Source organism: Lineus longissimus, chromosome 3, assembly GCF_910592395.1.
Source record: "Lineus longissimus chromosome 3, tnLinLong1.2, whole genome shotgun sequence".
In the NCBI taxonomy this organism is placed as follows: Eukaryota; Metazoa; Nemertea; class Pilidiophora; order Heteronemertea; family Lineidae; genus Lineus; species Lineus longissimus.
In genome coordinates this window covers 27,414,682-27,426,864 of record NC_088310.1, presented here as the reverse complement: position 1 = coordinate 27,426,864, position 12,183 = coordinate 27,414,682, and the positions used below count along the sequence as shown (strand labels likewise).

Below are 12,183 nucleotides of genomic sequence, written 5' to 3'. Positions count from 1 at the left end.
CGTCCCTTGTAAGTTAGTGGGCTTAGCTAGTACAGTCCAGGTCATATGTCATCCATCCCACTGTCCCTTGTAAGTTTCTGGGCCTAGCTAGTACAGTCCAGGTCATATGTCATCCATCCCCCCCATCCCTTGTAAGTTAGTGGGGGCTTAGCTAGTACAGTCCAGGTCATATGTCATCCATCCCACTGCCCCTTGTAAGTTAGTCGGCGTAGCTAGTGCAACAGTCCATGCCAGGTCATATGTCATCCATCCCACTGTCTCTTGTAAGTTTCTGGGCCTAGCTAGTACAGTCCAGGTCATATGTCATCCATCCCCACCATCCCTTGTAAGTTAGTGGGCTTAGCTAGTACAGTCCAGGTCATATGTCATCCATCCCACTGTCCCTTGTAAGTTAGTGGGCTTAGCTAGTGCAACAGTCCATGCCAGGTCATATGTCATCCATCCCACTGTCCCTTGTAAGTTACTGGGCCTAGCTAGTACACTCCAGGTCATATGTCATCCATCCCCACCATCCCTTGTAAGTTAGTGGGCTTAGCTAGTACAGTCCAGGTCATATGTCATCCATCCCCACCATCCCTTGTAAGTTAGTGGGCTTAGCTAGTACAGTCCAGGTCATATGTCATCCATCCCCACCATCCCTTGTAAGTTAGTGGGCTTAGCTAGTACAGTCCAGGTCATATGTCATCCATCCCCACCATCCCTTGTAAGTTAGTGGGCTTAGCTAGTACAGTCCAGGTCATATGTCATCCATCCCCACCATCCCTTGTAAGTTAGTGGGCTTAGCTAGTACAGTCCAGGTCATATGTCATCCATCCCCACCATCCCTTGTAAGTTAGTGGGCTTAGCTAGTACAGTCCAGGTCATATGTCATCCATCCCCACCATCCCTTGTAAGTTAGTGGGCTTAGCTAGTACAGTCCAGGTCATATGTCATCCATCCCCACCATCCCTTGTAAGTTAGTGGGCTTAGCTAGTACAGTCCAGGTCATATGTCATCCATCCCCACCATCCCTTGTAAGTTAGTGGGCTTAGCTAGTACAGTCCAGGTCATATGTCATCCATCCCCACCATCCCTTGTAAGTTAGTGGGCTTAGCTAGTACAGTCCAGGTCATATGTCATCCATCCCCACCATCCCTTGTAAGTTAGTGGGCTTAGCTAGTACAGTCCAGGTCATATGTCATCCATCCCCACCATCCCTTGTAAGTTAGTGGGCTTAGCTAGTACAGTCCAGGTCACATGTCATCCATCCCCACCATCCCTTGTAAGTTGCTGGGCGTGGGCTATGTGCCACAGTCTCCTCATGAAGTCTTATATATATGTGATCGGCAGTGATCCACTATACTCCTTCTCCTGTGAGCTACAGGGGGTATATATTAGCAACCAAATTGGTGTTATTCACCTGATGCTCAGGGTGTTGTTTTGTATTATACAATGTATATATATGCGATATTTATGCGTTATTTATATTTTCAGGTCACGAAGCTGAGGATGGTATACCTGATATGACCGTTATTAGCGACCTCACTGAGGAAGGAATATGCACCAATCTCAAAGTCCGCTATCTGCATGACCAAATTTATGTATCCTTTGAGTCATTTCCAAAAAGTTGTTAAGAACTGCTGCATTGAAAACTTTTAGACATGGTGTTCTGACATAGCTACCAAAGCTGGTGTAGTATAGCTTGCTTGGGAATGTGTCTTTCTTTGAAATAGTCTTATGTAACCTTGGCTCTAGCTGGTATCTGCCCATTCCGCCTTAACCTTATTCGCCTCATCCAATTTTGCCTTCTCCCATTTAGCCTTCTCCTAACTTGCCTTTTCTCAATTCGCCTTCTACGATTTCGCCATCGTCTTATCTCGCCTTTGTTCCAATTGGCCTTCTTCCTAACTCGCCTTACTCTCATTTTGCCTCATCCTAGTTTGCCTTTTCTTATTTCGCCTTTGTCCTATTCTGCCTTGGTTTCATCCTGCCTTATCTCATCTTGCCTTTTCTTGATTGACCTTTGTGTCAATTCGCCTTCTACCCATTTTGCCTTCTCCCGTTTCGCCATATCTCACCTCGCCTTTTATCAATCCGCCTTTGCTTATCTTGCCTTTGTTCTATTTTGCCTTGTTGTCTTGAGAGCTAACTCGTTCTGTGAGAAGGCCTCATAATTCCCCAATGATCAAAGGAATACATCTTCCAGATTGCTGGATTTGAGTAGGCCTATTGACCATAGTCCATAATAAAGAACTTCAGAAGCACTCACACTTTGAATGATCAATAAAATACTTAGCACCCCCATCCCTCCTATATAGTACCAGGTCACAAGTCTTACTTATCAAAGAATGCCAAAACACTATGCCAAAATATTTCCATGAAAGACTTGGAAAACTCTAAGATTTGACAAACATGGGTAAAGATACTAAGTTGGTTTTGGAGATACATGTAAGCTTACATGTAGATGGTTCAGAAGTTATGAAGATTTGAAAATATTGGTAATTAAACAACAGCCTTGGGTAGGGTACCAAAACATAATTCGTGGAAACACTCTTATATGGAAGATTGGCCCCACAAACATGGGTAAAAGAGACAAAAGTCTTTTGTAATATGGTATGTAATGTAATATGACTATAATGGCTGAGAAGTTATCTACACTTGTAATTTTGGCAATGTCCACCGGGTTTTGGTTGGGGGTACCCCCGAATGGACCCTAGAAGCCCTTCAACACTGTTGAAGACACTTTCATATGAAAGATTGACTCAACAAACCTTGGTAAAGACACCAAGTTTGTTGCAAAGTAGGAAGAAGGCGAAATGGGAAGAAGGCGAAATAATACAAAGGCGGGGCGGGTAAAGGCGAGATAGGATGAAGGCGAATAAGGACAAAGGTAAATTAGGACAAGGTGAAATAGGAGAAGGCAGATTAAGACAATGGCAAACTGAGACGAAGGCAAGAATGGATAAGGCAACTTGTGATAAGGCAAGATAAAACAGAGGCAAAATAGCATAAGGCGAAAAATGAAAAGGCGAAAAAAGACAAAGGCGAGATAGAATAAGGCGGATTGGGAAGAGGCAAAATAGGAAAAGGCGAAAATGGAGAAGGCGAAATGTATATTTTTTTAAGGCAAAATGGGAAAAGGCGAAAAAAGACAAGGCGAAATGGGCATGAACCCTCTAGCTAGGCCTATTGATATCTGAGATTGATTGGACTTTGAAATATCAGTGGATTAAATGACAGTATGAGGAATGTATGCTAATGCATTCTGTAGGTAACATTCATTGATGGCTTGATTTACTCAAAAACATCTGTGAAGTCCATCCTAATGGAACAAAATAAAAATTCTTCAACAACATCAACAACATTGGAAAATATCCATTTTTAAGACCTTGTGGTGCATTCTTTGGCGTCTCGCTGCACCGTCTAAGTATTGATCTGCCTTCATAAATCTCCAAGTAATTCCAATGAGGAAAAAATCAATAGAATCATGTGGCGAAGAATTTCACAAAAAGGCACACCGTCATTTCTCAAGAGTCTGGCTGATATTTAAAACTGAAACACCCAGCTAAAAGATATGCTGTTATTTCTCAAGAGTCTGTACCAGTTTTGGTAAAGTTCTACCATAGTGCAATCTAGAGTTTTGTTGAAGTATTTTGAGTTAGGTGAGAAAGAATTTGGCCTTGATCATGTTGATTCGGTTTTGGGGGGTACTGCTACCAACATGACCAAATCAGGCCTGATCCTAGCTTTTGGGTCGGGAGGGGAAAGGGGGTACAACACCTCCTTTGACCTTAGAATTGGCTTTCAACAGACATTAATCGTTTTTTCAGGACAATAGTCTCCTCCTCCAGCAGTGGTGCCATGTGAAGCTTTTGTTACTGAGAAAGGTAGTTTATGACTGAAAAGGCCTAAGAATAATGTCAGGCATCGACTCGTACCTGCCCCAGATAACTTAGATAACTTACTTATCTTTCTGTTTGCTTGGAAATACTAACCTTGGAGAAAGACAAGAGAAAACACATGTACAAAGAATGGTAAACATCTTTATTATATTCTTGGTAAACATTGTAAATCAATTTTAATGATTTTCATTTTGTATTGAATGGTTTTGGGTGCCAAGTCGGTCAAGGAGAATTTTGTGAAAGTCTGAACATATAGACACTGTAGATCAATTGGATCAAGAGCTTTTTAAAGATACTTAAAGAATGTTTGGGGCTTGAAAGTTATGTTTGTTCTGCATTCTGGAGCCAAACTAGATCGATGAATGATCCAACTTCGGCCAGAAACCAGTAGCACCCCACGCTATCAAGTGTACATTTCATTAGGTTTCAATGCGTTTTTCATGAACTCCGCTCAGCAATCAATCACAAGTGATTCAATTTCCTGCTTGGATGTGGATCACTCATTCAGTCGATTACGCCTCGATCGGCTCATGTCCTAAGATCAGGTCATGAATAATTCCTATTATTTTCTTAACGACTTTACGCGCGGTGTTAATTGGTGACAGCCTTTCAGTCATCTCAGCCATATTGCGAAATTCAAAGCTGGTTCAGTAAAACCTGAAGGAGTGGTTTCACTGGAAAAGCAACAGTTGGTATTATAGAAATATGATGATAGTTACACATTCCCTCTTCAAAAGCGAAATAAGAGCTCTTATAATTCTCAGCATTCGCCTAATTTTAGTTTGCATAATGGCTGCATATTACTGCAAAATAGTTAAACAAAATTTTTATAATGACAGTTTTATCAGTTATTTCATAATAGAACACCATGCACATCATGCATACATTTTGAACAGATTGGGATTGGACTAAGCTTGTGATAGTGCAAATATATCCAGTATACATCATTCTAATTTTAAAGATGTGTAGGTGACTGTTGGCCTATTCCAGTATATACATGAGATAATCCCAAATATTGATATCAATTTGAAAAATACAGTAATGATATCACAATTTGATAAAATCTTTTGGTTATGCAATGATATCCAACCCTTTGACAGCAGGTTTTAATGTACCTTGAAAAGTTTGCTAAAAGTTTTGACAGATAGTCAATACCATGTAGCCATTAGTGCATGAAATAGTAACAACACAATGCTGCTTTTAGTATGAACAAGTTTTTCAGGTATCGATTCGTAGATCAAGTATGCCAGTTAGCCAACAGATAAAGGTTGTTACCAGTTTTTTGTTCAAGATAATTTGAAATATTGGCATCCCTTGACCCCTCCTACCACTACCTATGATATCATATTTCAATCAAGATCTACAGAGCCTGCTGAATCATTTGTTTTCTCTTAATGAACTCAATAACCAAAGTAACCCCACTCAGAGATATCAATTTGAATTGGAAAAATATTGACACGTTGATCCCGCGGATCGTGAATTGATGGTGATCTCCTGGCTTCATTCCCCATCTTCTTCAGTAGCAGCATCCATGCTAGGACACTGTACATAACCATATTGTAATTGCTGTCCCATGGGGCTAGTCCTGGCTGTGAGTCAGATCAGTATCTTTGGCAAGGAATAATTGCTTGAACATATTGAAAATGAAGCTGTAACCTCAGTTACTCCCATGTTTGAGGGGAGATCAGTTCCAATTCTGAGAGTGATGGATGTCCATGCTCAGTGCTTGTGGAGACATTATTTGAATGGGATGGAGGTCAGAAATGCAAAATCCTCATTGAAGTTGTCTGCTATGAAGTAGGCCCCAGTCTTCCATCGAAGACTGCTTGTCAAAGGTTTATTTTGATATAAAGCATTGCAACTTTGGTCTTGAGATTTGAAAGTAATGAGTTCACATTTGATTCTTTCCTGTCATCTTTTAGAACTTGGGCTTTCTTCTAATGGTACGAAAATCATTTCCACCAAAGTGAAAGAATATGTTTGTTGTATGTTTGATGTCATCTATTTCTTGCTGGAGCTAAAAACTGAATGGCAGTATAGAGCATTGTCTTGTATTCTTCATGATACAAAAGAACAAGCTGTCGTTGGAAGGGAAATGTGATAAATCGGTAGGTTAATTTCCCAGTTGAAATGACTGTAACAGAGACACAAGAGACAATGACAAAAAAACCGACAAAGAAGCTTGTCATCAGCAACGTAAAAGCCCCAGCAATGCATTCTTGTATTGGCAGGAAACAGACAATTAACAGCGAGTGTCAGTGGAGAAGTAATCTTCTTTGCTCCCGGAGAGAAATGATGAGCAGATTTTATTTGGTATTCATCTTCATTATCTGCAACTGCTGGGAGAATAAGATCATTGGTTTCATCCCTTGGTGTTGCAGAAGAGGTTTACATGAATTGCTAGAAAAACCTTTGAAATTGACTTCAGTTTTTGGAGACATCTTTTAGCCTTTTGTGGCATCCTTAATTTGATACAGTTGATGTGGATTAACGTTGGTAGAGCAAGTTAGTAATTTGGTAATAAAATTTGCGAGAAATCTCCAGGTAATGCTTTTAGTGTAGTGACTCGGCAAGGGAAGCATTAACGCCAAGAGTGTTCATCAGAAAAACGTATCACTGGCCTATTATTGAGTTTGCTATATAGCTAGCGAGTCCCACTAACGATGGCTGTATCAAGCAATTGCTGATTAATCCAAGAGCTGTTATTAATTATAAATCACCTGTGTCCCAGTGGTAGCTAATTACCATTATGCTGGCGTAGACAACATTGATTTTTAATCCTGCCACGGCTTATAAAATTGTCAAGTTTTATTGGCCTTCCCGATTGCAGGTTGTTCTCTGCCGTATTCTGGTTAATTTTGAAGGCTAAAACATATGTGTTAGTCTCAACTAAGGATGAGGCAATTGAAGTAAAGTGGTGTGCAGAAGGTCACAATCACTCTGTCAACACCAAATTTCAAACCCACCTATTTAGACCAGCAACCCCTCTATAATTTCCCCGTATGCTTCTAACACAGACTCCGAGAGCGTCTTTGATTATGGACCTGCTGTATGAGCCACAGTGACTAACACTGGCCAGAGAAAATAATGCTTGTGTTCCAGAAAGAAAATCAATGTTGTCAGAATAATCCTTCCTCGCCGTCCGTAATGGCTCTGATCAGCTTATTTGGTGGCTTTAAAACACAGCCACAGCTGTTGGCTTCCAGTCCTCTGTTGCGTTGCCTTCTTGCAAGAAACTGGCTCGCCATGAGAAGAAGGAACGTCACAGCTCATTGTTGTGAAGTTGGAAATTCATCTGTGCCATTGATTACCTATATCTTTTTCTATAGATCAATGGTTTTGGCAGCCTCAAGATCTTTTCTCTGCTCTGCTTTGGTGATGTGTAACCACACTTTCCACCTCTTTCCCAGCTATCCAAAGACCAAAGACTCCTTACGTATTCTAAGGGACGTTATGTTGTTGTTTTCTCTAGCACAGTTCTTAGCCGCCCCATTCCCCAATGTCCATGTCACCGCCTCTGAACTCCTATACAAAGTCTGCTCCTCTAATATGTATGAGCTTCTCGCCTTGCCTGCAGATACACATAATTACTGTTTGTTACTGATCTGGTTTTGAGAGATTAGTCTCGGACATTGTGGTTCCTTAAGACCATTGGAGAGAAGAGGGTGGTAACCAAAAGATGCTAAGCCTTAGATGACCAGTTGCTTTTTTCTCTCAGTCCATTGAGAACTAGGTCCTTTCTACCATTCTTCAACTTCTGAAGTCCTCCAAAACTAGGTGAAGCACACTGTGAGAGTTCTACCACTTCTACCATGTGCTCGAACTTTCTGTATTCTCTCAAGAAGTATTTGTACTTATCTGCCCTGAATATAACATTGTGTAGATGAGCCTTTCTGTCAATATTTAGCTAGGGTTATAATCTGGACCAAGACAACCGGAGACTTAGTTTAATGTTCTTATTGGCAATCAATATAACAGCTAATGTGTGCCGACATATATTTCCTAATGTTCTACTTTGTCTTGGTCATAATTTTCATCCATGAAAGTCGAGAGAAATGTATCAGGTTTGCAGTAGCATATATAGCCATTGGTTACAAAAAACTTCTCTCATGTGGAGACTAAGTCCTTTCCTAGCTGAACTGGAATGCTACGGAAGTCACTAATCTCTAGGGTTATTGAAGTTGCTCGCAATAAGAACATCTTGTCACAGGGATGTGAAACAAAAGAATTGCTAATCTGCAGGCAAAAGTTCTTGTTTTGTGTAAAGCAATGATTGCATGTCATCATCGACTTGATAGATGGGTACATTGACTACAGAAATGCCTGATGTCAACCTTGAAGTAAAAGGAATGACACTGTTCTGTTTTATGAAAACAGGCCATGATACATTCTTTCATTTGTCTTCCTTTTTTGTATCCATCCCATCGAAACAAATGACTAATTCAATACCATTTGACATCAGCTTGATGATCTGATGACCATGTGGCGAATGCAATTCCGATTTAATCTATTTACTCTAAAAGCGTTCAGGTCTACTAAACCACAGCATATTTCATGAAATTTATCTCTGGTTTAAAATGAACTTCAGTCACGTCGTTAAATCATATTTCATTGATGTTGGCAAATCATAATTTAAAAAAATGATCAGTTCGTTGCTATGCCAACAATCATTACCCTTGGATTTTATCTTGACTTGGCATCAAACGTTTATCTTGAGTCAGAATGATATGTTGGGGGTCGTTTGGGAATAATCATACCATCTTCTGTGATGTCTCAGAACCAGAAAGAAAGGATTGAAAAACAGGTTCTTGTTACCAAGAATCAAATCTAAAATTGATGAGATGGTAATGCCGTTCATCTCCTCTGCTCCTACTATATTTGCTATGATTGCTGAAGTATATCAGGGAGCTATGGACCTCCTGACCCCTGTGATATTGGATAAAGTCATGATCATGATCATGATGATCATGATCATCATGGTGCCGATGACACCAAGTTGTGCGCGTATAATTCGTGGTTACTGTATGTAAAGTAGCCTGGGATCTGCAAATCACTTACGATGTCCCAACATCTTTTTGTCTCTGGCCTGGTCTCTCTAACATCAGGTTTTAGTTCAGTACACTGACAGTATGTTTAATTTGGTCACAGAAATATCATCAGTTGAATCATTGAGGAGCACTGCACCTTCTGATATTCTGGGAAAACCATTATGAAAAGTCGTTCACAAAAACGTCACTGCAGATCATTCATGTAGTCATATCCTCAAGTCAAACCATGGATTGTAACACCTTCATGAATATTTCAGTCACCTTACGAGCGTGAGTAATTCTGGCATACAATCCATCCTTTGGTTTCCTAGGACTTCCTCATGTGGCTGTATTGTGATAGTGGTTTGTCAATATTGTTTACAGTGGAACCTCGGTAAGCGACCACCCCGGTAACGCAACCATCCTGCTATAACGACCAAGAATCGCCGGTCCTGAATGGTTTCCTCAAAACGAAGCGATATCATCAGTCCCAAAAATGTTTGGACCTTGAAAATTTTTCAGAATTTTGAACTTATGAAAAATTTCAACAATTTTGGTGGGAAAACTTAATCATGCATTTTGTCCCTGGATTTTCAACTTCACTAACGCGACCACCCCGGTCATGTGACCATTCAACCTCGTCCCATGAGTGGTCGTGTTACATTTGATTGTTCTTTCATTCACTCATGCCACAGGGTGTTAATTAAAACATCGGCCAATTAGAAATTGTCAGTGGCTAAAATATCAGTGATATCATTTATTAGTCCCATCCTCAAGTTAAAACGTTGATCATAACTTCTTCAGCTTTTGAAGTTGGTAGATGAATTGAACAGACACTCAGTCTCTTGTCAGTAATGAAGTTCGCTGTCTGAGTGCCAAATTTTAAAACCTTCATGAATATTTCACTCACTTGCTTGATCTGAGTGTGGCGCTGTGAGGAATACTGGCATACTGATCCATTCTTTTGTACCTTAGCTGTTCCTCGTGTTGATGCACTGTGATGATGCTTTGTCAATATCATTGGTTGGATTGCTCCTTGTTGTTTTGTTACCTCCCCAGGTCATAGTTGTACCACACATTTCAAGTCAATATCAATTGCAGTGTGTTAATCCATCCTCTTGCAATCACACCACTAATCTCGAGTCAAATGTTGATTGACTATGGTATCCAACCTTATCGATGTTCAGTCTGACACTGTTCCAGAAGCCCAGATCCGTAAGGCAGTAATTGCAATGATTTCCAGCGTACATGGTGGAAGACAGCTCCAGTATTTTCATACAAAACCTGATTTCTCCATTCAAGATCTTTCCATCAGCTCAAACTCTCCCTGTCAGCAAGTTGACGTATATTGATCCTAATGAAATGGTGTCGAATGCGTTAACAAGTGTTGTGAGAGAGCTGTGGCAGTTAACATGTGGGGAAAGTAGCTAGATGGTCTCTTTGATGACAGAGAGTAATATGAATCATCTAAGGTTGGATTCTTCAGGCAACTTGATTGGAAGTTGGCCTGAAGTTACATCATCACATCAAGTTTTCACTGACTCCTTGTAACAGTGAATGTTGCATCGGGTTTATAGTCTGATATCAAATGGTAGAGGTCTTCATCTGACTTCACACTTAAGCCCCTGCCCATCCTGAAACCTGTCAGTGAAGTTCATATGAGTGGCTCATTCAGCCCTGCAACCTGAGCATTTCTGACAAGTTCCCATTATACACCTCGGTGGAGTAAGGCAAGATTCCTACCCAGAACCTCACATCTACTGTTTGGCTCGAACCAGGGACCTCTTGGATGCTGGCCAGAATCCAAGCCACTAGTCCTCATATGCTCCTTATCTATTGTGTCCATCACCATTATCTGTCTATTCCCTGATGAGTTTCTAGTGAGTTTCCAGTCAGGCTTTGTCATATGAGCAACAGCTGAGCTGGCCTACCTTGTTCCTTTCAAAGTACAACAACTGCTCTCATCAGATATACTATAATGAATGTGCTACTTCAGGTGATTTATAACAAAAGATAGCTGTTTCTATTACAAGTCATCTTATACAGATGGAAATGATTTCCATATATCCAATAAAAGTATGGGCATTAACTCAGCCCTCAATCATGTGGGAGAAAATATTATTCAGAGCTCGAATCACCGCAAGGAAGTCTGCCTGTGGACCATGATGGTACCATAATATCAGTTCTGCAGGCTGGTTTCAAGTGTAGCCATCAATATCACCCTTGAAGACCTTATGGTAGAGCACTAGATAACCTTCCCAGCAAAGACTAGCATACATTTTCTCAGCTGGCAAGAATGGTGAATGAACAGTTTGGGATCTTACATGTATTGTAGCATTGCTTTCATTATATTTTCTGATCCACAATGTTCTGATGTTTCACCTGAAGCACCAATTGCCCAAGAGTGTGTAACTCAATCTGCAACAACATGCCAAGTCAATGCAAGGGGAGAATAGTCTCATCCTTCCCAGTCTGGAAAGATGTAATCAGAAACCAGTCCACATAAAAGCTATATTGGTAGCTCTAGATGGTAGAATTTCTCATTCTGGTCAGGAGCAAGTTTGGCAATTCAATTAGATGGCATCAATCGGCCTTCCTATACGACTCGAGACTGCATGGGTAAATGGGGAGATAAACCATGGTGTTCACTGAGACAAACAATAGCGCATTAGCCGCTGTTGGTGAGCAGTACTGTTACCACATCAACCCATTCATGACGGTGACTAAAACTCTATCACAGCGGCAAAACAGTCCAATAAGTCATCCCTGTAGAAACGGGTGATTTTAGGCTCTGTTTGACATTCACCTTTACTAACATAAAAGGTTTTCTTCAGGTGCTAAAGCATTGGTTTAAAATGGCAATTATTAACAATCAACTTGATATTGACGATTTGTCTCAGTGAATTCGAACTGTATAAGAAGTTAAGTCAGATCACTCCAATGCATTTCACATTTGATAGACTGATAACCTTTATCTATGCTGTGATATGACTGTGTGGGCACATGAAAAGCTCTAAGTCCAGAACACCTTATCAATCAGACTTTTTAATCCCCTCAAGTTTATTTTTTAATTGTAAGCTCTTATGTAGATTAGACACCAAAGGCATAAACTTCCCAATAGATATATAGCAACACAATGCACTTGTCATGCTAGGCGGTTAATCCATATAACGCAGCAGTTGACACAGAGTTTAACAGAAAACCATGAAAACACGAAAGCCAGGAGATCTACTTGCACAACCCCTGATTAACTCAGTTAGAAAAAATATCATAAA

At 40.4% G+C, this 12,183-nt stretch overlaps 1 protein-coding gene across 1 annotated transcript in view; it reads left to right on the top strand.

Annotated features, from left to right (window-relative positions):
- Positions 1 to 12,183, top strand: part of LOC135484511 (unconventional myosin heavy chain 6-like) — a 156,636-nt gene that overhangs the window by 2,997 nt on the left and 141,456 nt on the right. Inside the window, exon 2 of the mRNA XM_064766069.1 lies at positions 1,474 to 1,580. Within this exon, the coding sequence (XP_064622139.1) occupies positions 1,474 to 1,580 (107 nt within the window). The remainder of the gene's footprint in view (positions 1 to 1,473; positions 1,581 to 12,183) is intronic.